This window comes from Sebastes umbrosus, chromosome 13 (assembly GCF_015220745.1).
Source record: "Sebastes umbrosus isolate fSebUmb1 chromosome 13, fSebUmb1.pri, whole genome shotgun sequence".
Taxonomy (NCBI): Eukaryota; Metazoa; Chordata; class Actinopteri; order Perciformes; family Sebastidae; genus Sebastes; species Sebastes umbrosus.
The window spans coordinates 1,212,736-1,240,140 of NC_051281.1; the positions used below are offsets into that span (position 1 = coordinate 1,212,736).

The 27,405-nt window shown below is 38.4% G+C and overlaps 1 protein-coding gene across 1 annotated transcript in view; it reads left to right on the forward strand.

The window, feature by feature from the left end:
* Positions 1 to 27,405, forward strand: part of pdia5 (protein disulfide isomerase family A, member 5) — an 80,653-nt gene that overhangs the window by 19,658 nt on the left and 33,590 nt on the right. Inside the window, exons 4-10 of the mRNA XM_037790773.1 lie at positions 584 to 671; positions 9,874 to 9,957; positions 10,118 to 10,163; positions 12,516 to 12,608; positions 19,700 to 19,760; positions 20,971 to 21,038; positions 23,940 to 24,031. Coding sequence (XP_037646701.1) covers positions 584 to 671; positions 9,874 to 9,957; positions 10,118 to 10,163; positions 12,516 to 12,608; positions 19,700 to 19,760; positions 20,971 to 21,038; positions 23,940 to 24,031 — 532 coding nt within the window. The remainder of the gene's footprint in view (positions 1 to 583; positions 672 to 9,873; positions 9,958 to 10,117; positions 10,164 to 12,515; positions 12,609 to 19,699; positions 19,761 to 20,970; positions 21,039 to 23,939; positions 24,032 to 27,405) is intronic.

The window sequence follows — 27,405 nt, forward strand, 5'->3', positions numbered from 1 at the left end:
GGATGTTTTTCAGACTTTTTATGATGTTTTTGGGGGCTTTTTTTTAAATTTTTTCTGACATTTTTCTGGCTTTTTTTCAGAGATGTTTTGGACATGTTTCTGAATTTGTTTTCGGACATTTTGCAGACTTTTTTTTTCACTTTTTCACTCTTAACTTTAAAACTGAGCCGCTACAACCTAAAAATCACAAGTTGCATTAATGCATTAAAGAAATTAGCGTTAAAACTAATTTTGTGTTATTGCTACGTTAACGTTGACATCCCTAGTACAAACTAAAGTTGTACTAGAACACACCTGCTGTGCTTCCTCTGCTTGCTGAGAAGTCTTTGTGCCTCCGTATAATCCTCCGTCCTCTGCTCAGTCTCTCTATTGTGAGATGTTGAAAGCTGCTGTAACATTAAACCCGTCCAGTGAAAGGTATGAGAGAAACTCCTCTTCCAGGGATCTCTGGTGCTTTTAGTGAGACTCTGTAGAGACGCTGTAACTCAACTCCTCCGACGTGACAGTGTGTCCTCTGTGTCTCCGGTCTCGGGGTCGTCCTCATCTATTGAACAGCTCTCTGGTTTATTCTGTGTGTCTGCAGCTACATCGGGGGACTCCCACCTGAAACTGCTATCAGATGTGGCCCAGACGGTGAAGGGCCAGGGGACCATCGCCTGGGTCAACTGTGGGTAAGTAATGGGCTGTTTTTTTTCTCCCTCCATCACTCCCATTGACTCTCTGTCTTTTCTGACATTACGGCCCTCTTTTGTACGAGGGATTTTCTGACAGCAGTTATAAAGGCAGAGCAATTTACTCCCCCTGAAGAACGTCTCCGCTGCCATCCATCTGCACAATTTATTGCTTTAGCAGCGAGGTGTAAATGGCCTTGTTCCACCGGCTCTATTGTAAGGGCGCAATTTGACAGCAGGCCACTCACTTATTGGAGCTATTGAAGCTCTGGGTCTCTTTATACCTTTTAAGTTCTCCGCTTTTGTGTACGTTTTATTTAAAAAGGTAAATGATTGATAATGAAGGAACAGCTTTAATGCTGCGTGGTGGATTGTGAAGCCAGAAGATGACGCTTCACGTCAGAGTTTCTGTTAGTCATTTCGTTTAACTGTGGTTTAATGCATCAAAAGGGCTTTGTGTAGGTATCGCCGATAAGTGCAATCAGTCGTGTATGTAGTGCTGAAATTATTGGTCTATCAATCTATTAGTTGATTCCAGGGTATTTTTCATTACCAAAATGGCAATGCTTTTACAAGACCTTGCTTTGAGAAATATACACGTTTATCTACAAAAACCTTTCTTCATTTAACATTAGAAACAAAACTTCTCATTTTTTTTTAAAGTTATTTTTTGGGGGCATTTTTAAGCATTTTATTGATAGGACAGTGGATAGAGTGTTGAAAGGGGGAGAGAGAGAATTGACATGCGGAAAGGACCACAGGCCGGATTCAAACCCGGGTCCACCGCTGCTAGGATTGAGCCTTGGCGATACATGGGCGCTCGCTCTACCGACTGAGCTAACCAGCCACCCCAAAACTTCTCATTTATAAATGTCTAAACAGAAAACCAAGCCTCAACAAAACAGTCTACAATTGGCACGATTATTGTTTAAATCAGGAGAAGACTAATTATGGATCCGACCAGACATCAGGTGTGAAAGCAGACTGAAGTTCTTGCCGGTACTAAACCCCAACCTTCATCTCTTCATATTGTTCTCCTCCGCTCCTTCCTCTTCAGCTCCTCTCCAGTGGCTCCCTGTGGATTTTTAAAAATGGAAATGAATAACAGATTTTTTGTTTACATTTTCATTTTTGCACAGACGCACCGACACTGAAACCATTTAGAAGCAGTTTATAAGGAAACTAGAGGAGGGCAGACAACGGTGCATTCATGTGCTCCTCGGATGTTCCCATTTCCTGAGTTAGGAAGTTTCATACTTCGGTGTGTTCAGGAGCTTTAAGTCGTAATATGGAAACAACATGGACGCTACAAAGAAGATGTGTTGTGTTGCTTAAACAACCGGCTGTTTTTGAGTTGATGTTCAGACTTGAGGGGGCGTTCATGTGGATTTTTTGTGTAAGACTAGTCTTGCAGCTCTGTTCTGGGCAATCTGTAGTTTTCTCAACACACTTCTCGATGCAGACGCCCGTACAGGTGAGCAACAGTCCAGATGGCTGACATTATTTAAATGTCACATCTGTGATCCTGAGTGATGGGTTGTTGTTTCAGTGGGTTCTGGCAGGCAGCTGCTGTCCCTTCCTTCCCGCGACACTGAATCTTTTAGTGGTACAGAGTACTTTCACCCCTGCCAGACATTTAATGCTAACTGTGACACGACAGCAGAAACGATAAGCTGATTGTCAGGAAAATCCAGCTTTAATAAAGCTAATTGTTTATTTTATATAATAGAAAAATGACAAAACAAGCAGTTTGACGATGTCACCTTGAACTTTAGGAAACTGTGACGGTCATTTTTTTTTAATCCAAAGTGATTTTCTGACATTTCATAGACCAAACCATTAATCACTTAATCAATACTGAAAATAATTAGTCACAGCCATACTTGACACAGTTATCAACAATCAGACACCATTTAGTCCGTACCAAAATCTAATTGAGGTTCAATACAGAGCTTTCCACAAAGATATGGACACTTTTTGGCTATAAAAACATAAATTTGTTGTCATCTTAATTATTACATATTTGATTGCCTGCCTGTAAACATGTAGTGAATTATTGTAAAGGAGAATCAGGCTTCTAGTGTGTTTTAGCCCACAGTCTCCCGATTTATGACAAATGTTCACATCTTTTCTGTCCTTTTCGTTATCTCAACCTGTCTCCGACAATATAGTTACACCTAATATCATTTCCTGGGGGGAAGAGAGCTGCTCGCAGTATGAACTGCCTTCGCGGCTGGGTTCGCATTGTCAGTGCTGCGCTGCACCCAAAGTTGGGCTTTGCTCGATGCAGCAAAAAGCCGCCGTGGCGCGGCTTAAACCGTTGGAAATAACGGGTTTCAGAGCGCAGTGGTGGCGTTGTGTCTTAAAAGGGCCTTCAGGGAGTGAGTGAGAGACTCTGCATTAACTCCTGAGTAGGGATGCACCGATACCACTTTTTTTCAGCCCGAGTACAAGTACTTATATTTGGGTACTCGCCGATACCGAGTACCGATACAAGTACCGATACGAGTACTTCTCTGTGCCTAAAGACCCTCGTTAACAGCCAGCTGGAGGGTGTGAGCAACACACAGCAGGCTGGGGAGTCCCGCGTACGAGGCGGTGCGCCGCCACCGGCTCGAGGTCGGCTTGGAAAGGCTCGGGGCAAAGGTGCTTCCCAAGACCGTGGCCAAAGTGCTCACTGCGCCCTCTCACTTAAAAGGAGCCAGTGGTCTGCAGCGATGTCTGCAACCCACCCCGACCCGTCTTGAAACACGGACCAAGGAGTCTAGCGCAAGCGCGAGTCAGAGGGTGAAAGCAAAACACCGTGGCGCAATGAAAGTGTGGGCCGGAGCGCGCTGGCTAAGGTGGGATCCCGGCCCAGCGGGGTCGGGCACACCACCGGCCCGTCTCGTCCGCACCGTCGGGGAGGTGGAGCGTGAGCGCGTGCGATAGGACACGAAAGATGATGACGAGAGGTTAACTTCACGCTGCCTTAAAGTGGTATCGGTGCCGTTGTATCGGAGCCGTTTTGCGAGTACATGAGCACAGTATCGGACCCGATACTGGTATCAGTATCCTGAGATAATCCTGAGAATTAAAAGTCAAATCAAAGTTTTTAACATAAAACTGCTGTTGCTGTGTACTTTATAATTATAAGTATTTTGCACTTTTCATTCTTTAAAAGTCTCTGAATCTCAATTTTTTGGACTTCTCGTCCTCCCGCTTTGGTTTTGAAATCCTCCCTATTTTTGAGGTCTCCAGGGTGGAAGGTTCGCTTGCAGCCCTAGTCATATGGAAATACTTTTTTAGAATCATTATTATTTTATTGTTTTCACTCTCTTTCCTGCAGAACAATGTGTCATGTCATCTATCTGCAGCCCTCACTGTGGAAGTGTTTACATTAATGCTAGATGCTCCCAAGACACCGGCAGGAATTGTTTTCTCTGAGCTCAGCTGGCGTTGCTCCCCAGTGATCTGACTTGTTGTTCTTTTCTGTCCTTCCTGGTGTTCAGTTCCACTTATTTTTATTAAATATTTATTTCATACCTGTCAACCCATCAACTGCTTCTTCACCAGAGAGGAAAGAATGCATCAGGAAACAGGAAAAGTGTGAGGAAGGCAGAAACTCCCCTTTGACACTCTCAGTGCTCATCGCAGCGTTCACAATCTCTCTCAAGCTCGTCCGGATCGAAGACAGGGCGGACAGAAAGAAGACAAACTAAACGTTGTGCTGTTTCTCTTCAGAGATCTCCATGATACGTGTCCTTTTCTTAATGTTTACTTTTTCTCTGGGAGAGTCCTGTATGGTATCATCTCTCTCTTCCTCCGCCAACATCTCCAGCATGCTAGAGTAGAGTGTGCTAATGCTAAGCAGAGATTTATACTGGGCCAGACTCCTGCCAGGGGAGCTAGAGTGAGCCGGGTTCATCACTGCAGGACACACGGATCCGGTGCCAGGCTCTGTAGAGGAGCATTGTGCTATTTGGCATATTTCACCACCATCTCAAATGGGCCGGTTCCAAATCGGAGCTCCAGCTGCGAGCTCATGGCGGACGGAGGGAGAGAGAGAGTAGAGTCCATATCACAGCGTGAGAACGGCCGGCGCTGCCAAGGACGAGGGCCACCGAAGGCCAGGATGACACACTTTGAACAGATGACAGGCAACCTGAGTGTTGGCCAACTGGGATCCACCAGAGGGGAAGGATGATCTCATACAGGAAGTACTGTGTGCTGCCATTCTTCTGGATGTTTAGACCAGACGTGGTAGGAAACACGGTGTCGTCCGGATCAATGGGAACAGCGGAGCTCAAACAAGCACAGCGAGGATTAGGATTTGTGTTTTGGAAGAGTAATAATTAAATGGCATGCAGGGCTTCATCCTCTTTGCATGATGAATCCATCATTAATCCTTTACTAAAGGGACTCTGTTGACTTTGGCCTAATGTGACGTTCTGGCTCCAACATTTTATTATTTGAATGATTCTCCAATCACAAAGGTGCACCTCACACAACCACCTTGTTGCGTTAAGTATTTCTAAGTTTGGTATGTCTAACCAAATAATATGTGTAATGCCTACCCTCCACTAGGAGTCCGACTCCCTCTAATCCTTCATCTAAAGACAGTGTGTCTGAAGTCTCAGAGTTTTTAGTCACAGACAATAATATTTTGCAAAGACTGGGGATCTTGCAGGGTCACTATTTACTTGACTACAACTAGATTCCTTTAGAGATGATGTCACATCCTGCTCCTAGTGGAAATTTATAAGGAAAAGATTGAAGATTGAAGATTGCTGCCTTCAATCATATAAATGGATTTGTGAGAGACAGAGATAGAGCGAGTACTGCAGCCAGATTTATATGATTGAAGCCAGCAATCTTCAGCTGAAACGTACGGTTAGCTCGTAGGCTTATAGCAAACATTCCAATAGCTATTGTTGGCTTGCAAGTAGCTCTGTGTGGGACAGTCGATAGCCAGCTAGTTATAGCATATAGCATACTCACTGCAGCTTTTTTTCTTCTCCACTCTATCGTGATACAAATGAGAGGACACGTCAAAGAGGTACTGTAGTTCACTCTACAACTCCAACAGTTCCTCCCAAGCCCCCAGGAAGAGCGCCGGTCGTCGATCCGGTCTTTTGTAGTGGCCAAACGGGGGTACTACAACTTCCGTGTCCGTCACGTGATGCCATTGGGACCAAAAAGACTTTTCCCCATAGACTTATATTGAGAAAGAGACGTCTGTAACTCAGAGGATCATTTATTTTGAGGTGAATCAACACTCTAATAGTCCCTATTTAAATCATTAAGTCCTAAAAGTTGTAAAACGCACTAACAGCTGAATCCAGAGTTATTTCCCTTCCTCCGTTCATGTGAGTGAGACCCAGACCGAAGCTGGAGCACCGAGCCGTGCCGACGGCGTGATGTTGGGACCCCGTGACCGAGTCATGTGACCGAGCGGACGCTACTCCGCTAATCATCTCGGACGCTACTCTGCCAAGATCCGTGTACTTTTCCAGACGGAAGTCGAGCCATTTAGGCTTCATGAGCCACTGAGACCCTCTCATAGGAATGAACGGGGCCCCGCCTCCAACGCTGGATCCAGTTCTCTTAATACATCCATGGTTCCTCCATGTTTACTTTATACCCCGTTTGCTGCTTCCTGTTTGGTGCTGGAGAGAGCGCTCCCATTGGTTGTTTGACAATGTGCGCGTCATCGAAATTACCATAATATGAAACTTGTTTGATTTTATCAGAACATCAAGACGAGGAAAAGACTGATTGAAGACAGCTTGGACTGAGTTTTATGACCACCTAACACTAAACGATGGAGATCACGGGAGCGCCGCAATTCTTGCAAAGTTCTCGTAATTTTATTCTGACTTTGGAAATATGTCTGCGACAGTGAAATCACTTGAAAAGTTGTTTGGTGTAAGGTCGGCATAAAGAACATTTTGACGGTAGAGTAAAACTGTTTATCATTGAAACAAACATGGTTAATGTGGACCAGTTTAGAGAGTGAACTCCTACTTTAGTGATGAGTAATGCGTTCTCTTCTCTGAACACTGTGTCGTAATCCCAACACCTGCTTTGATTGAATAGTTTCTCTTGGCCTCTACTGTACGGTTAGTGTTTCCTCCCCTCATCTGTTTGTCAGCACCGTATAACGTCTCCTCAGCCTCCGTTCAAACCGCCTTACTTCACAGTCAGAGAGGTCGGAGCGTTGGGGTGCTGACGCACCGCCTGCCGTTTCCCTCGGGGATGAATGCATCCGGTGGACCGGCCTCTCTCTGATGTACTGCCATTCGTGGCCTTTGTTCTTTCTGTACTGAACACTTAGTCAGTGACTCATTCTGAACTTCTCTGGGCTTCCATTTGTTCTGGGATTGAAAGGTTTCTGCTGTTTCATTGGTTGATTCACAGAAACTCTCTGAGTCATCTTCATGTGTATGTATGGCCAAATGAATAAGAGGCTGAAAGCATTTCCATTGTTGTACTGGTCCACACCCAGGTGTGTCACATTCTCCTAAAAAGTGCCATTTAACAAGAACAATACCTGATGGTGTTTCACGCCAGCGCTGTACAGCTCACATTTTATCTTAGAAGTATGTTGTGCAAAAGACTTCTAGGGATGTCATCGACCAAAGAAATTAGACTAATCGATTAGTTGTTTAATCGACAGATCTGTAAAACTGAGTTTCTCCACAAAGAATCACACGAAAGCACAACTTTAAATCTGGTAAGAGTTAAAGTGGTAACACTTTATAATAAACATAATTATTATTAGTAATGCTGCACACATTATAACAGTTTATATACTATATTAAGTATTTCTTAATTTGTACCAAATGATTTGTAAACCTTTAAGAATCCATCTATAAACATTATTTAGTTGAATATTATAAAGTTGCAATTATAATATCTTGTTAAAAGGTTAATAAATACTTTATAAAGCATCTATAAACATTATTTAGATAGATAGTTAATAGTTTGTTAATGGTTAATAACTGATTTCTGGTCCATCTATCTGCGTAATATTTATAGATGTTTTACAAACGGCACGCTGCAGTTTACCATGTTATGAGGTGAGCATATTGTTTTATGCTAAATGCAGTACCTGTGAGGGTTTCTGGATCAATATCTGTCATTGTTTTATGTTGTTAATTGATTTCCAGTAATACATATATACATATATTTTGCATAAAGCAGCATATTTGTCCACTCCTATGTTGGTAAGAGGATTAAATACTTGACAAATCTCCCTTTAAGGTTCATTTAGAACAGATAAAAAATGTGCGATTAATTTGCAATTAAATATTTTAATCGATTGACAGCCCTAATAATAATAAAAAAACGTTGCATTTGAATACTGATTGGATTACCATGGCAACGGTGGAAGCATCGGGGTCAGCCTCATTGAGGACCAGCCTTTGTCACTTGTTTCCAGGAGTAGCAGACTGGTTTTGACTCGGATGACTGAGCTCTCCATCTCCAGATCGGTGTCGAGGTCACATCTGGTCCTGGTGTGCCCCGACCGGTTGCCATCTGTCCTTCATGAGTCAGCAGAATACGGCACTATAAGCTCACCTGAATCATTACCTGAACTACCGTCTGTCAACACACACACACCGTCGTTCCTCCTCCTCCTCCTCCTCATCCTCCTCCTCCTCCTCCTCCTCCTCCTCGTATAACGCAGAGCTGCTCTGAACAAATATTTGTCTCTCCGTGGGTCTTGCGGCCATAATTGAATTCCACCTCTTTGAATTTATTAGCATCAGGCCCTTTTTCTCTCCAGCAAACATCCCCCCCCCACCATCTCTAAATGAATGCATGTATTCCTGCTCTTCATTACGGGAGAGAACGAGTACGTCATGCTGCTGCTATTAATGCCTCACTGAAGCAAGTGTGAAGTATGTGTAGGTGGCTCCATGCATATTTATTTCCTCTCCAACTATGCAACCTTTCTCTCAATAACAGCCTCTATAGGACAGATAATATGTGCACGCTGACATGCTGTTCGGGTTGCAATCAGCATTGTATTCCCATTGCAGATGTATGTTTCTCTGTGTATGCATATGGGAGTCTTGTTTATATACATGAGATTAGATTCATGTAATGTTAATGAAGTTATGTCTTCATGCAGCATCGTCTCTCCTCCGTTGAAGCTTTATTGGAAAGACATTGTGACCCCAAAACATGCTGGCAAAGCATATTATATGCACAGAGTTAAGAACATAAATAATGACTATAAATAGTGTTAGCAGGCAGTTTTCAGTGATTTCAGTGGTAACTAATCATTGTGTATAAGGTTTAAAATTTGAAATAGTTTTTGTCGGGGCTGTCAGTCGATTCAAATATTTAATCGCGATTAATGGCATGATTGTCTATAGTTAATCGTGATTACTAATAACACATTTTTTATCCGTTCAAAATGTACCTTAAAGGGAGATTTGTCGAGTATTTAATACTCTTATCAACATGGGAGTGGACCATATTCTTAATGTAATTGAATTAATTAATTTTATTTATATATATATATATATGTATGTATATATATATATATCATTTTGTATTTTTATTTATTTAATTTGTATATATATATATATATATTTATTTTTTTGTATTTTTATTATTTTTTTTATTTATATATATATATATATTTTTATTATTATTTATTTAATTTGTATATATATATATATTTGTATTTTTTTTTCTTTTTTTTTTCTATTCATTAATTTAATTATATTTCATTTTAAATATATATCCTTTTTAACTTTATGTTTATCTATTTATTTTCAAGTAGTTTTTTATCATTATTATTATTATTTTTTACACTGCCATATGTTCATTTTGGGGGAATGTTCTGGGTTATATGTATAATCTGTTAAATGCATAAAAATCAATAAATAAATGTAAAAAAAAAAAAATAGGTCGTTTACTAACATGATTCGTCATAGTTAATTATGTTTAATTAAAATAAAAAAAATAATTATGTGAAATGAAATTAACACTGTAACCCTCTGAAGTTTGTCCAATTTAATCATTCTGGGATGCTGAGCCTATCTCATCATATATTTATAATATATAATATAATATATAATAAGAAGTGTATTTCATAGAACACTTTGCTCTATGAATGCAATGTGATTGTATGAATCGTTTGTTTTAGATTATTCCAACATGTGACCGTTCCTTCTTTATTTTCTTTCTCTTTCTATCATCTCAGAGACTCGGAGGGCCGTAAGCTGTGTAAGAAAGTGAAGGTGGACCCGAGCTCCAAACCCGGAGGAGCAGAGCTGCTGCACTACAAGTGAGTTAACCAGAAACTCAGCTGGCTGTCAGACACGTCTCCACACCTCGGTGCTCTCTGGGAAGTTTCACAGTGTTCAGAGTCTTGTTTTTCATCGAACGTTTACTGCTGCTGTATGTTGAGCTCTGTGTGTGTGTGTGTCTGCTGCTGTGTGTTTCAGAGACGGGACGTTCCACACCGAGTACAACCGGCCCGCCACCTCCAAGGTGAGTGCTCAAATCTGTCCAGTATTTACGACTCAATATGAATTATTGTATTATAGTTTCCTGTGCAGCTCAGTGTCCGTTTAATGTGTTCATTTAGTCTGATAAGAGCTGCCTGTTTCATTAAGATTGTGAATGACCAATTTAGGGAAATATATGAATGTGATTTCTCTGACTAATATTACAAAAGTAATTTAAATTCTGATTAGTTTCAAAAAGTTATCTCCAGGCCTGTATTTATGGTCTGTCGTAAAACTTCAATTAAAAAGCTGAGCTCCAATTAGACACAGAATCCCTTTTTACTCACCGTTTGGAATAAACGCAGGTCTCAATTTAACTTAAGTCAGTATGGATGCTTTACATCGTTAGATTTTCCACAATTCAATCATTCAGTTCATTTTACAGAAACCACGAGCATCAAACTATGATTAATTCATATTTACCAGCATGGTGAACAAGAGAAAAACCATCAGACAGCCCTTTATGACGAGGAATGAAGCCGTTATATCGCAGTCTTTCAGGCCAGACCAGACTCCATTCACAAAAACAGTAATTTGACCTCTCAGAACACGGGAGGTGCTCGTCTACCGCTGCCTCGATCGGTTAGTACCGCGATTTTTTTAATGCCAGAATCGATATATTTGCTTCATTTGAGTCTATGTGGAGGTAGAAGGAAGTTACCGCTTTTATTGTGGTAGTCTGAGTAACGTGACGTCATATCCGTTCCGTATCCGTCAACCAAAACAAACCTCAGAGAGTCTAAAACGTTGGAGGGTCGTCGTGGATACGAGCTGCACCCTCCCATGTTAAATCCAGCGTGGTAAACACTACACATCCAGTAAAGGATAGAAACACTTTGGGTTTCACACATTGACAGGAAAAGCAGAGCTAGACAGAGCAGAGCTAAAGCTGCATGCTGACTCTGTCCCGGACAGGAATCGTTATCGTACCGCGGTATAACGTGGCGGCGGAGCCGGCCGTCGCTCTCATCTCCGTGGTCAAATGGGCCGACGCTACGACTGTAGAGCACCCAGATACTGACATTTGTGTTCTCTGCATTGAAACGGCCCCGATGGAGCTGACCATGGATGGATAAAGAGAACGGAGCTGACGGGAGAGCTAGAGACCACCTTGGAGAAGTTACAGGAAGTAGACACGTGGGACTACGTCCGCTTTTCAAAATAAGGTGTTAACAAAGGGAACTGTATATACAAAATACATCTATAGAAATAAGATTGATGGATTATATTCACCAGAAGTATAAAACATTATAAATTAAAAAGAAAATCCCACTAATCTGTGAGGGAAATGTCTTTATTCTTTGATTTTTGGGTTTGCTGGAAAATCAATAATCATAAAACATAATATCGCGATGATCTTCAGGACGTCTCTGACTACATACATGCTGAAAATCAAACATTCTTACTGGATTCATTTAGAGATTTTACAAAGTAAAAGTCCCTAGAAGTGGATGATTCAACTTTCCCCACGGTCAAGTGGTAAAAAGTTAATAAAAATCACAATATATCACAATATCGAATCGCGATACATATTGAATCAGGAGATAAGTGAATCATCCCAGCCCTGATTGGCATATTGGTGATGTCATCATGCATCATTTGCATAAAGCTTAGTGGTTGTGTTGGCTGAGAGGCTGAGCAGCATGAGAATGAATTACAATTTAATATATTTATAAGTCACTAAATTTGTCACATTTTAGAAGTGAAGTTGCTATAAAGGTCTGAAAAGTTGCTTCTGGGTTTTGTGATTTGAAATACTTGAACATCAAATCGTGATTTAGATATAAAAATGATAAACTGTTCATCCCTAATTAAGATTCTCTGAAAGATGTAGAACGTCTTCTGTTGAGTTTATGAGGAACTCATCATCAGGAGATCTGGGAGCTGTAACTCCTCTTGTTGTGGTTTTATTATTCTGCTTGCTGGTGCGTCGCTCGTATTTCTTCCTCTGGCAGATGGAAACAATAAAACACCAAAAAGTCTCAGTTTAAACCATCATCAGAGTAATCCTGATAATTACTAAATATTCCTCCCGTGTCCACTCTGTCATCGTCGTGGCGCTGCCGGATGAAGTATTTCCTGCTGTTGCCTGCGCAGACATATGGTTCATTATATTTACAGGGAGCTTTACCAAACCCATTACCAAACACTTAAAGGTACTGAAACAGCTCCTGGATGGACGGACACGTCGGTCCTGTATGAGCGTCCGTCTGGCACAGCCTGCAGCGCCGCCTCTACTCAATCATCACCAGTCACTCTGTGGCAAGCGTTTTGGCGCCCGCGACAAGTTGCTGCATGATCTAAAAAGTGTTCACTGACTTTTCTATCTTTTCAGTCCATGGTGGCGTTCCTGAAGGACCCGTCGGGACCCCCGCTGTGGGAGGAGAACCCCGAGGCGAAAGACATCCTCCACATAGAGACAGAAAAAGTAAGTCATGACCTAAACAACCTGTTGGAGCTTCGGGTGAACTATAAAGAAGCTTTGGCTGTTAACTGAAAGCATCCAGAACATTAAATGGAGTGTTCAGGTGTTTGAATGTCTGAAAAAAAATATCGAAAAAAAGTCTGAAAAAAAAGTCTGAAAAATGTCTGAAAAAAAGACTGAAAAACAATATCTGAAAAATGTCTAAAAAAATGTCCGAAAAAAAATATATAAAAAAAATGTCCGAAAAAAATTTCTGAAAAATGTCTGAAAAAAAGATCTGAAAAATGTCTGAAAAAATGTCCGAAAAAAAATATCTAAAAAAAAGTCTGAAAAAAAAGTCTGAAAAATGTCTGAAAAAAAGACTGAAAAAAAATATCTGAAAAATGTCTGAAAAAATATTTGAAAAATGTCTGAAAAAATGTCTGAAAAAAAGGTCTGAAAAAAATATCTGAAAAAAATATCTGAAAAAAGTCTGAAATAAAATGCCTGAAAAAATGTCCGAAAAAAAACATCTAAAAAAAAGTCTGAAAAAAGTCTGAAAAAAAATATCTGAAAAATGTCTGAAAAAATGTCTGAAAAAAAGGTCTGAAAAAAATATCTGAAAAATGTCTGAAAAAAAATGTCTGAACAAATGTCCGAAAAAAAAAGATCTAAAAAAAAGTCTGAAAAAATGTCTGAAAAAAAAGTCTGAAAAAAATATCTGAAAAAAGTCTGAAAAAAAATGTCTGAACAAATGTCCGAAAAAAAAAGATCTAAAAAAAAGTCTGAAAAAATGTCTGAAAAAAAAGTCTGAAAAAAATATCTGAAAAAAGTCTGAAAAAAAGTCTGAAAAAAAATATCTGAAAAATGTCTGAAAAAATGTCTGAAAAAAAAGTCTGAAAAAAATATCTGAAAAAAGTCTGAAAAAAAATGTCTGAAAAAATGTCCGAAAAAAAAGATCTAAAAAAAAAGTCTGAAAAATGTCTGAAAAAATGTCCGAAAAAAGTCTGAAAAAAAAGTCTGAAAAAAATATCTGAAAAAAGTCTGAAAAAAAGTCTGAAAAAAAATATCTGAAAAATGTCTGAAAAAATGTCTGGAAAAAAAAGTCTGAAAAAAATATCTGAAAAAAGTCTGAAAAAAAATGTCTGAAAAAATGTCCGAAAAAAAAGATCTAAAAAAAAAGTCTGAAAAATGTCTGAAAAAATGTCCGAAAAAAGTCTGAAAGCAAATATCTGAAAAATGTCCGAAAAAAAATGTCTGAAAAAAAACATCTAAAAAAAAGTCTGAAAAAAAATCTGAAAAATGTCTGAAAAAAAAGTCTGAAAAATGTCCGAAAAAAAATGTACGAAAACAAACATCTAAAAAAAAGTCTGAAAAATATCTGAAAAATGTCCGAAAAAAATGTCTGAAAAAAAACATCTAAAAAAAAGTCTGAAAAAAAATGTCTGAAAAAATGTCCGAAAAAAATGTCCGAAAAAAGTCTGAAAACAAATATCTGAAAAATGTCCGAAAAAAAATGTCCGAAAAAAAAGTCTGAAAAAAAAGTCTGAAAAATGTCTGAAAAAAAGACTGAAAAAAAATATCTGAAAAATGTCTGAAAAAATATTTGAAAAATGTCTGAAAAAATGTCTGAAAAAAAGGTCTGAAAAAAATATCTGAAAAAAGTCTGAAATAAAAAGTCTGAAAAAAACATCTAAAAAAAGTCTGAAAAAAAGACTGAAAAAAAATATCTGAAAAATGTCTGAAAAAATGTCTGAAAAAAAGGTCTGAAAAAAATATCTGAAAAAGGTCTGAAAAAAATATCTGAAAAATGTCTGAAAAAAAAGTCTGAAAAAAATATCTGAAAAAAGTCTGAAAAAAAATATCTGAAAAATGTCTGAAAAAATATTTGAAAAATGTCTGAAAAAATGTCTGAAAAAAAGGTCTGAAAAAAATATCTGAAAAAAGTCTGAAATAAAAAGTCTGAAAAAAACATCTAAAAAAAGTCTGAAAAAAAGACTGAAAAAAAATATCTGAAAAATGTCTGAAAAAATGTCCGAAAAAAGTCTGAAAACAAATATCTGAAAAATGTCCGAAAAAAAATGTCCGAAAAAAAAGTCTGAAAAAAAAGTCTGAAAAATGTCTGAAAAAAAGACTGAAAAAAAATATCTGAAAAATGTCTGAAAAAATATTTGAAAAATGTCTGAAAAAATGTCTGAAAAAAAGGTCTGAAAAAAATATCTGAAAAAAGTCTGAAATAAAAAGTCTGAAAAAAACATCTAAAAAAAGTCTGAAAAAAGACTGAAAAAAAATATCTGAAAAATGTCTGAAAAAATGTCTGAAAAAAAGGTCTGAAAAAAATATCTGAAAAAGGTCTGAAAAAAATATCTGAAAAATGTCTGAAAAAAAAGTCTGAAAAAAATATCTGAAAAAAGTCTGAAAAAAAATATCTGAAAAATGTCTGAAAAAATATTTGAAAAATGTCTGAAAAAAGTCTGAAATAAAAAGTCTGAAAAAAACATCTAAAAAAAGTCTGAAAAAAAGACTGAAAAAAAATATCTGAAAAATGTCTGAAAAAATGTCTGAAAAAAAGGTCTGAAAAAAATATCTGAAAAAGGTCTGAAAAAAATATCTGAAAAATGTCTGAAAAAAAAGTCTGAAAAAAATATCTGAAAAAAGTCTGAAAAAAAATATCTGAAAAAAGTCTGAAAAGAAATATCTGAAAAATGTCCGAAAAAAAAGTCTGAAAAAAAATGTCTGAAAAAATGTCCGAAAAAAAAGATCTAAAAAAAAAGTCTGAAAAATATCTGAAAAATGTTCGAAAAAAATGTCTGAAAAAAAACATCTAAAAAAAGTCTGAAAAAAATGTCTGAAAAAATGTCCGAAAAAAAATGTCCGAAAAAAGTCTGAAAACAAATATCTGAAAAATGTCCGAAAAAAAATGTCCGAAAAAAAAAGTCTGAAAAAAAAGTGTGAAAAATGTCTGAAAAAAAGACTGAAAAAAAATATCTGAAAAATGTCTAAAAAAATGTCCGAAAAAAATGTCTGAAAAATGTCTGAAAAATGTCTGAAAAAATGTCCGAAAAAAAAATATCTAAAAAAAAGTCTGAAAAAAAAGTCTGAAAAATGTCTGAAAAAAAGACTGAAAAAAAATATCTGAAAAATGTCTGAAAAAATATTTGAAAAATGTCTGAAAAAATGTCTGAAAAAAAGGTCTGAAAAAAATATCTGAAAAAAGTCTGAAATAAAAAGTCTGAAAAAAACATCTAAAAAAAGTCTGAAAAAAAGACTGAAAAAAAATATCTGAAAAATGTCTGAAAAAATGTCTGAAAAAAAGGTCTGAAAAAAATATCTGAAAAAGGTCTGAAAAAAATATCTGAAAAATGTCTGAAAAAAAAGTCTGAAAAAAATATCTGAAAAAAGTCTGAAAAAAAATATCTGAAAAATGTCTGAAAAAATATTTGAAAAATGTCTGAAAAAATGTCTGAAAAAAAGGTCTGAAAAAAATATCTGAAAAAAGTCTGAAGTAAAAAGTCTGAAAAAAACATCTAAAAAAAGTCTGAAAAAAAGACTGAAAAAAAATATCTGAAAAATGTCTGAAAAAATGTCTGAAAAAAAGGTCTGAAAAAAATATCTGAAAAAGGTCTGAAAAAAATATCTGAAAAATGTCTGAAAAAAAAGTCTGAAAAAAATATCTGAAAAAAGTCTGAAAAAAAATATCTGAAAAAAGTCTGAAAAGAAATATCTGAAAAATGTCCGAAAAAAAAGTCTGAAAAAAAATGTCTGAAAAAATGTCCGAAAAAAAAGATCTAAAAAAAAAGTCTGAAAAATATCTGAAAAATGTTCGAAAAAAATGTCTGAAAAAAAACATCTAAAAAAAGTCTGAAAAAAATGTCTGAAAAAATGTCCGAAAAAAATGTCCGAAAAAAGTCTGAAAACAAATATCTGAAAAATGTCCGAAAAAAAATGTCCGAAAAAAAAGTCTGAAAAAAAAGTGTGAAAAATGTCTGAAAAAAAGACTGAAAAAAAATATCTGAAAAATGTCTAAAAAAATGTCCGAAAAAAATGTCTGAAAAATGTCTGAAAAATGTCTGAAAAAATGTCCGAAAAAAAATATCTAAAAAAAAGTCTGAAAAAAAAGTCTGAAAAATGTCTGAAAAAAAGTCTGAAAAAAAATATCTAAAAAATGTCTGAAAAAATGTCCGAAAAAAAATATATAAAAAAAATGTCCGAAAAAAATTTCTGAAAAAAAAGTCTGAAAAAAAAGTCTGAAAAATGTCTGAAAAAAAGACTGAAAAAAAATATCTGAAAAATGTCTGAAAAAATATTTGAAAAATGTCTGAAAAAATGTCTGAAAAAAAGGTCTGAAAAAAATATCTGAAAAAAGTCTGAAATAAAAAGTCTGAAAAAATGTCCGAAAAAAACATCTAAAAAAAGTCTGAAAAAAGTCTGAAAAAAAGACTGAAAAAAAATATCTGAAAAATGTCTGAAAAACAGGTCTGAAAAAAATATCTGAAAAATGTCTGAAAAAATGTCTGAAAAAAAGGTCTGAAAAAAATATCTGAAAAAAAAGTCTGAAAAAAATATCTGAAAAAAGTCTGAAAAAAAATATCTGAAAAAAGTCTGAAAAGAAATATCTGAAAAATGTCCGAAAAAAAGTCTGAAAAAAAATGTCTGAAAAAATGTCCGAAAAAAAAGATCTAAAAAAAAAGTCTGAAAAATATCTGAAAAATGTCCGAAAAAAATGTCTGAAAAAAACATCTAAAAAAAAGTCTGAAAAAAAATGTCTGAAAAAATGTCCGAAAAAAATGTCCGAAAAAAGTCTGAAAACAAATATCTGAAAAATGTCCGAAAAAAAATGTCCGAAAAAAAAGTCTGAAAAAAAAGTCTGAAAAATGTCTGAAAAAAAGACTGAAAAAAAATATCTGAAAAATGTCTAAAAAAATGTCCGAAAAAAAAAATATAAAAAAAATGTCCGAAAAAAATTTCTGAAAAAAAAGTCTGAAAAATGTCTGAAAAAAAGATCTGAAAAATGTCTGAAAAAATGTCCGAAAAAAAATATCTAAAAAAAAGTCTGAAAAAAAAGTCTGAAAAATGTCTGAAAAAAAGACTGAAAAAAAATATCTGAAAAATGTCTGAAAAATTTTTTGAAAAATGTCTGAAAAAATGTCTGAAAAAAAGGTCTGAAAAAAATATCTGAAAAAAATATCTGAAAAAAGTCTGAAATAAAAAGTCTGAAAAAATGTCCGAAAAAAAACATCTAAAAAAAAGTCTGAAAAAAGTCTGAAAAAAAGACTGAAAAAAAATATCTGAAAAATGTCTGAAAAAATGTCTGAAAAAAAGGTCTTAAAAAAATATCTGAAAAATGTCTGAAAAAAAAGTCTGAAAAAAAATGTCTGAAAAAATGTCCGAAAAAAAAGATCTAAAAAAAAAGTCTGAAAAATGTCTGAAAAAATGTCTGAAAAAAAAGTCTGAAAAAAGTCTGAAAAAAAGACTGAAAAAAAATATCTGAAAAAATGTCTGAAAAAAAGGTCTTAAAAAAATATCTGAAAAATGTCTGAAAAAAAAGTCTGAAAAAAAATGTCTGAAAAAATGTCCGAAAAAAAAGATCTAAAAAAAAAGTCTGAAAAATGTCTGAAAAAATGTCTGAAAAAAAAGTCTGAAAAAAATATCTGAAAAAAGTCTGAAAAAAAAGTCTGAAAAAAAATATCTGAAAAATATCTGAAAAAATGTCTGAAAAAAAAGTCTGAAAAAAATATCTGAAAAAAGTCTGAAAAAAAATGTCTGAAAAAATGTCCGAAAAAAAAGATCTAAAAAAAAAGTCTGAAAAATGTCTGAGAAAATGTCCGAAAAAAGTCTGAAAGCAAATATCTGAAAAATGTCCGAAAAAAAAGTCTGAAAAAAAAATTCTGAAAAAGTCTGAAAAGAAATATCTGAAAAATGTCCGAAAAAAAGTCTGAAAAAAAAAATATCTGAAAAATGTCTGAAAAAATGTCTGAAAAAAAATATCTAAAAAAATGTCCGAAAAAAAAGTCTGAAAAAAATATCTGAAAAAAAGTCTGAAAAAAAAGAAACCCAGTACATAATACTGCAAATATATAAATATCAGTGGGCCATAGGCTCAATCACCGTTGTGTTACATCATGCGGTGATAGATAGTGACTTAACAGACATTTATTTAAATTAAAATATTCAAAATTATTACTTCAAGATCTTCTCTGCTCCGATCGCTCTCTCCATCACTCCAAAACACCAACTACGTCACCGTCACGTCAGATGACGGCGCTGGATGCAGGAAGAACAGCAGATTTTGCAGCAGCAACCTCAGCTTTCTGGGTCAATACAGGAATTTACCACAGATAGGACATCCTCATAAAAGGTGGCGAGTTTTCCCTTTAATGTTGATGTTCAGTTACTGTGATTATAAGACGGCGAAGAAGCAGTTAATGTGATGCGGGTCCACCTCTCCTCTCCTGTTGAGGGTTTGATGATCAGCGTCTGAAGCTGACGCAGCAGCATGTCCACCTCTGAAACAAAAACACACATTAAAGTAAAGTATCAGAGATTTCTCATCAAAGAGCTGCTCAGCGTCGTCTTCTAACAGCCTCAGAAACATCTCCAGACAGCTCTCGTCCAGCCAGGTCAGATGGCACTCCTCTCAACCTCCCCACCATCCTCGTAGATATACACATCATCTTAATTTAACGAACAGCACTTCTGTCGGTTTTCCTGCTCGTCCGCTGGAGCCTGGAGGCTTGTTGAAGGTGTCAACTGGAGATTGTGCTGAATCTGGGTGTTTTGAGGAAGTAGCTGAGCTCATGGAGGTGTTGATGATGAGGAGAAGCCGGTATGGGGGCTGATCCACCTGCTGTCCAAAGAAGAAAGTCCTTTTCTTCTTCTTCTTTTCTTGATGACTCGGTGTAATCAGTGCAGTGAAATGCTGAGTGTGTGCTTGGTTATTTCAGAGCTCTGTATGCTAAACAGAGAGATACTACCCCGGAGCATGCTGTTGTTAAGTCATCATCGACACCAGCTTTAGTCAACGTTAGTGATGTTTCTCTGTACGGTGCATATCTTCTGTTAATAGATAATAATAAAGCTTCTTCTCTGTCTCTCTGTCTCTCTCTCTTGTGAAGGACTTCAGGAAGCTGCTGAAGAGAGAGGAGAGGCCGGTCCTCTTGATGTTCTACGCTCCCTGTGAGTCCTTTCATTCATTATCACAGTAACAGACACATGTGGTGCTCTGCTTCATAGACAGCTTCAACATATTGTGATTTGCTGTCAATCAATTAAAATATTTAATCAGGATTAATGGCACAATCTGTTCTAAATGTACCTTAAAGGGAGATTTGTCAAGTATTTAATCCTCTTATCAACATGGGAGTGGACAAATATGCTGCTTTATGCAAATCTATGTATATATTTATTATTGTAAATCAATGAACAACACAAAACAATGACAGATATTGATCCAGAAACCCTCACAGGTACTGCATTTAGAATAAAACAATATGCTCCAATCATAACATGGCAAACTGCAGCCCAACAGGCAACAACAGCTGTCAGTGTGTCAGTGTGCTGACTTGACTATGACTTGCCCCAAACTGCATGTGATGATCATAAAGTGGGCATGTCTGTAAAGGGGAGACTCGTGGGTACCCATAGAACCCATTTACATTCACTGATCTGGAGGTCAGACGTCAAGGGACCCCTTTGAAAATGGCCATGTCAGTTTTATCATCGCCAAAATGTAGTGCAAGTTTGGAGCGTTATTTCTCGGTATCGTAGTAATTAAGCTTATTACTTCATTACTTTTGTTTGAAATATTTGCATTAGTGTGAGAGAAGTGATTCACGACAGATTGATGTGACGTGTCACAATCATATCAGAGTTTCTATTGGCCCACAGCTAACGTGGGTGGTAGCATTGGACACAATATGCTTGTTTTATTGGTGCAGATGGTCCCCATCTGTAGATATAAGCACTTCTTAATGATGCAGCACAATTTTATAATTCATTTCTAATTATTTCTTTGGACCCCCTGACGGAGTGCCACGGACCGCTCACTGAGAATCACTGGGCTAAATGATTAACCTACCGATCGCTTCAACACCCGTTTAGAAGCAAAATAGTGTTTATTCAGTGAGATAATTGTCTCCTATTGGTGCTCAATAGTAAAGGCTGCTCTCTCTCTCTGTGTGTTGTGCTCAGTTATTACACTCAGTAGTTTTCAGAACATCACATCTTTCACAGCAGATGACACGCTGCAAGCTGCTATTGACAAAAACAACCGATTCCCCCGGCAGACGATGGGGGGTTTTAGACAGCAGTATCGATGGAGTCAGAGCGATGGTTCCCGTCCACTTCTCTCTGTAATAACGCCTCTGTTTCTGTGTTTCTGTTGCAGGGTGCGGCGTCTGTAAGAGGATGCAGCCCGTCTATCAGCAAGCAGCCACAGAGACCAAGGGGAGATATGTGAGTCTGCATTTATAAACTGATCTGTGATCTGCTCTCTGATGTCTGCAGATTAGATAAGGAGTGGATGTCTGGATGGTTCCAGTTCAGTCTGAATGAAAGCTTAAAGTACAATACCTCAGCACTCTTTGCACCATTTGATTCAGCAGGGTAATAACTAGAGCTGGGACGATTCACCTACCTCCTGATCAATACTATCACCATACCTGGGTGCCGATTCGATATTACTATTTATTGTGTTTTTGTTATCTTTTTTAACACTAGACCAGAGGTCAGCAATCTGCGTCTCTTCAGCTCCTCTCCAGAGGCTCCCTGTGGATTTATAAAAATGGAAATGAATAACTGTGTTTTGTTTACATTTGAATTTTTATTTCTCATTGTTGTAGGTCTATGGTACGACGCTACGACGGAGTATTAGGGCCACATTGAGGAAAAAAAAATAAATCTGAGATTTCGAGAATAAAGTCATAATATTATAAAGTAATAATTTTCTGTGTTATTTTCTTATTTTCTCATAAAGTTATGACTTTATACCCGTAATATTACGACTTTTTTCTTGAAAAAGTTATGACTTTATTCTCGTTATTTTATGACTTTTTTTCTCGTTAAATTATGACTTTATTCTCGTAATATTACGACTTTTTTTTCCTACAGAATTAATCAGATCGACTTCAGATTGGGTCAGTACAATCTGAAGACCTTCTTAACGAATAGTTATCAAACGTTTGTATTTTCATGCAACATTGTAGTCGTGGTGACGAAAAACAGGAAGTTGTTGTAACTTTGGCGTAGGTTCTTCAATCTGCTCGAAATTTCTCAAGAATGATAAGAGTCCGGGCCTGATGACTAGACTATACTTGGATCCTACCGGGCGTGAGGGCCTGTTCATCGCTGCTTGCAGCTTTAATACTTTATCTGTATGTTGGTTTGCATCGACCGACCAGACCAATTACAGTGGTCTATTCAGAAGCCCATCAGTCTGTTTTTAATGATTTTAGAGCTCTGTGTTATTGTCCAGGTGTATCATGAGTGACTGTATTTAATGTGTTTCTTACTTAGCTGGCACCTGCAGCCACCATTAAGGGCTAATGTCCTTCCAGCTGAAGTTTACAACCTCTGTATGGATTAAATGTCAGCGCAGCCTGCCCCGTCTTTGTGTTTACCTCCTAACTTCTCCTCTCCCTCCTGTTTTCATCCTGTTTTCTCCTCCTCCCCCGGTCTCTGGGGTCCCCTAAAGACCCGTTGTTGTCAGTTTGCAGACAAGCAGTATTACAATAGCGAGCGAAGAGCGCTCTGTTCCCAGCTGTTGTAATGTTTTCCAGCAGCACACAACACACAGCAGAAATGCTTGCACAAAAGCAACCAGAGGCATGTGTGTGTGATCAGCGAGGGAAACGAATGCTTTGTGTTCATAAACACTCCTCCTCCTCCTCCTCCTCCTCCTCCTCCTCCTCCTCCTCCTCGTCCTCGTCCTCCTCGTCCTCGAGCAGCAGCAGAAGAAGAAGAAGAAGAATCTGAGGAGAGAGGCAGCTGCCTGAGGAGACAGCGTTCCCTCACACACAGAGCAGGAAACCAATGAAAAGATAATTAACTGCGTGTTTGTTTGATTATCTAGCACGCTTTTAAGTAGTGGAAATGTAATTAACAGTATGCATACAAGCTCCCTGTACACATCATAGAGGGGTGAGTGTGTGTGTCTGTTATTACTAGACACTAATAGTGCTGCTGAAGTGAGAGGTTTCACTTCTGAATTGGTGTTCAGCCAAGTTGTACAACACATTTCTCACCTCTGTGTCAAGTCAATGCAATTTTATTTGTGTAGCCCAAAATCACAAATTTGCCGCGGGGGGGGGGCTTTACAATCTGTACAGGATACGACATCCTCTGTCCTTTACAGTACGACCCTCTCATCGGATGAGGAAAAACGTAACCAGGAAAACCCCTTTTAACAGGGAGAAAAGATGTTAGAAACCTCAGGAAGAGCACCAGAGGAGGGATCAGACGAGCAACAGATGTTGTGTGTACAGAGTAACAACATGATGCAAATACAACATACACAATCCATATGACAAAAAAACAATACGTAGAATGTGAACATATGTGAGAAGCTGGATCCAGGAGGATGTCAAGCAGCTTCCCGGCGTCGCCAAACAGATAGATCCAGAGCAACACGACCTCCTCTCCACGCCGAATAAACAGAGCCAGAGCCCAAGCAACACAACCTCCTCTCCACCATGAACCTAGAGAGAGGAACATATTTTAGTTTTTAATTCACAGTTGTGTCACGGACACACGGACACACGGACACACGGACACACGAAGGAGGAAAGTCGATGTCTGAGGTTTTACATCCAGTCAGAATGCTAACAAGTTAGCTACCGTTGTTTACGTGTTAATCACGTCTATAGTCAGGCGCCTGTTTCAATACAACTAAAGTCAATTTCTCATGTTCTGTTATTTAAATTAAAATGACGATTAGGTCTGCTACTAACGATTATTTTCATTGTTAAGTAATCTGTTAATCGGTCGGTTGTTTGGTCAGAAAATGCTGAAAATGTTTCCTAAAGCCCAAGATGATGTCCTCAAATGTCTTGTTTTGTTCACAACTTGGAAGATATTCAGTTTACTGTCATGAAGAAACCAGAAAATATTCACATTTCAGAAGCTGGAATCAGAATTTAGACTTTTTACTTCTTAAAAAATGACTCAAACCGATTAATCAATTATCAAAACAGTTGTTGATTGCAGCTCTAAAGACAATGATCCCAAAAAGTGATTCTACTTTCTTTTCATATTTAAAGTGATCTGATGAAGACGAACCTGTTCTGATGTTTCTTCATCTTCATCTTCCTCATCTCGTCACCTCCTCTTTATTCTGTGTGTGTGTGTTTTGTTGTTCAGGTGCTGGCGGGGATGAACGTGCACCCGGCTGAGTTTGACGGCCTGAAACAGGAGTACAACGTCAAAGGCTACCCGACCTTCTGCTACTTTGAGTGAGTGGAGTCTCTCTCATCCTCAGGTCTCAGGTCTTAAGGCTCAGAACATCAGAGGCGGGACACTTCAAACAGTCCAGACCTCTTAACCACCAGCAGACACTTACAGCAGTGGTGGTGGTCCTTGAGGTTCAGGACTCACTTCTACCAGGTGTGAAGGAGCTTTGGGGGTTTCTTCTGGTATTCCCTTTGAACAAAGTAAACTCACAGGAGGGGTCAGAGATCAGGGAGCAACGAGGACACTGAGGTGGTGCTGTACGCTCGGCTGTTACTACTAGAGATGAAATGATTAATACATTAGTGGATTAGTAATTATTATTAAAGGCATTAACGCGTTATTATTGCGTTAACTTTGACAGCCCTAATATAGATACAATCATTATTTTTTAACAGTGCTAAAGCGACATTGGGAGCATTTCTGTTGCCACCACACGGCTCTCAACATGGCGGCGGCTCGTTAGCTGTGAGCTTTTTTTTTTTTTCCTTTGTCTTATGTGACCGAATATCTGAACGCTTTGCTGGTTTGGTCGGACAAAATAATCAGTTTGCACCGGTTAGTCCGCTTGTTATAAGCGACTCTGGGCTTGTTTTCCTGAAAAATCAAATACAATACAAATACAAATACATTACTAATATTAGAAGTCGTGGGTTGCGTTTTTTGGGCTTTTTTCTGCAGGGTGTAGTTTCTTATTTGGACTCCTGTCTCTCCGACGATTCGAAGGCACTTTGCCGTGTGATATACGAGCACATCATGCCGATCTAACACGAAAGAAACGCAGCACAGTTCTCTGTAATGAGGCGTACCGACACTGGATTCACGGTGTTCAACTTGTTTAAGTTTAGTTTACAAGAAAAATGTAAAGTTAGGAGCTGAACATGGATGCAAAAATTAAATGAAATGCAGGCAATCCAAGATAAATTCATAGATATATGAAGTGATTTAGTGGCTGCCTCTCTCTCTCATATCGTGGTCGGTAGGTGAGGTTGCTTGTTTTGTGCTCGTCTCTATAGACCTGGTTGCTTGTTTTGTGCTCGTCTCTATAGACCTGGTTGCTTGTTTTGTGCTCGTCTCTATAGACCTGGTTGCTTGTTTTGTGCTCGTCTCTAGAGACCTGGTTGCTTGTTTTGTGCTCGTCTCTAGAGACCTGGTTGCTTGTTTTGTGCTCGTCTCTAGAGACCTGGTTGCTTGTTTTGTGCTCGTCTCTAGAGACCTGGTTGCTTGTTTTGTGCTCGTCTCTATAGACCTGGTTGCTTGTTTTGTGCTCGTCTCTAGAGACCTGGTTGCTTGTTTTGTGCTCGTCTCTATAGACCTGGTTGCTTGTTTTGTGCTCGTCTCTAGAGACCTGGTTGCTTGTTTTGTGCTCGTCTCTAGAGACCTGGTTGCTTGTTTTGTGCTCGTCTCTATAGACCTGGTTGCTTGTTTTGTGCTCGTCTCTAGAGACCTGGTTGCTTGTTTTGTGCTCGTCTCTAGAGACCTGGTTGCTTGTTTTGTGCTCGTCTCTATAGACCTGGTTGCTTGTTTTGTGCTCGTCTCTAGAGACCTGGTTGCTTGTTTTGTGCTCGTCTCTAGAGACCTGGTTGCTTGTTTTGTGCTCGTCTCTAGAGACCTGGTTGCTTGTTTTGTGCTCGTCTCTAGAGACCTGGTTGCTTGTTTTGTGCTCGTCTCTAGAGACCTGGTTGCTTGTTTTGTGCTCGTCTCTAGAGACCTGGTTGCTTGTTTTGTGCTCGTCTCTATAGACCTGGTTGCTTGTTTTGTGCTCGTCTCTATAGACCTGGTTGCTTGTTTTGTGCTCGTCTCTATAGACCTGGTTGCTTGTTTTGTGCTCGTCTCTAGAGACCTGGTTGCTTGTTTTGTGCTCGTCTCTAGAGACCTGGTTGCTTGTTTTGTGCTCGTCTCTATAGACCTGGTTGCTTGTTTTGTGCTCGTCTCTAGAGACCTGGTTGCTTGTTTTGTGCTCGTCTCTATAGACCTGGTTGCTTGTTTTGTGCTCGTCTCTATAGACCTGGTTGCTTGTTTTGTGCTCGTCTCTAGAGACCTGGTTGCTTGTTTTGTGCTCGTCTCTAGAGACCTGGTTGCTTGTTTTGTGCTCGTCTCTAGAGACCTGGTTGCTTGTTTTGTGCTCGTCTCTAGAGACCTGGTTGCTTGTTTTGTGCTCGTCTCTAGAGACCTGGTTGCTTGTTTTGTGCTCGTCTCTATAGACCTGGTTGCTTGTTTTGTGCTCGTCTCTATAGACCTGGTTGCTTGTTTTGTGCTCGTCTCTAGAGACCTGGTTGCTTGTTTTGTGCTCGTCTCTAGAGACCTGGTTGCTTGTTTTGTGCTCGTCTCTAGAGACCTGGTTGCTTGTTTTGTGCTCGTCTCTATAGACCTGGTTGCTTGTTTTGTGCTCGTCTCTAGAGACCTGGTTGCTTGTTTCTCTCGCAAGATCTGGCAACGCTGCTGCAGGACATCAAAACTCTGCACAGCGGTTGATTTTACAACTCTAGAAAGTTATTACAGACTCTTTTGTCTCAGCGATGCTCATATTAGATTGGTCAGGACGGTGCCTTGATGATGGGATACTCCGTTGGGCCAAAAGTTTTGCAGAACTTCTTTGTTTTCCTGGTCGAGTCCTCTGCTTTCAGGAGCCACGCTGAGCCAACGCAGCCGCCCCGTTGAACAGATTTGAGGGGCTGCTACTTGTTCACACAGCGCCGTATCCTCAGAACGAGCCAGCGCTTTTTAATTATTAATATGCCAGACTAAGTACTAAAGGCTTTTAATATACTGTGCCAACTTCTTCAAGAACACCTGAAGGCCGCGTGTGACGTTGACTTAGCACTTGGCCTCGCCGTTTTCTTTTTAATGTCGGGAAGAAATGTTCTGATCATTTCTAAATATGTGAAACAGACTCATAAAACCTCTTACGCAGCGGGAGGCGAGAGTGAGACTGATAGTGTTTGTTAATGCCGACCCCCCCCAGCAGGAGCAGCCCTGCACCGGCCTCACAGTTACACTGCTGCTGCTGCTTCTGTTCTCTCCGGCAGCCTCTTGTTCCTCCTTGCTCCGGCTTTATCATCCCCATTTCCACATTAAACACGCTCTCATTCCAGTCCGGCCTTTTAATTAGACTGGGGCTGATTAAGTGCCTCTGTGGTTAGTCAGTGTGTGTGTGTGTGTGTGTGTGTGTGTGTGTGTGTGTGTGTGTGTGTGTCCGTTAGCCGGGAGCGCATTAGTGTCAGCGCGGGGCTAGCTAACGACCATCCGAGCCCATTGGCTTCAGTAATGAGCCCCTCACTGATAAACAGCAGCTAATCACTGCAGGCTAAATCAGCATCAACACCGCCGGAGTTATCTCGCCGCTGCACCGCAGCATCCTTTAACATTCAAGGTCTTT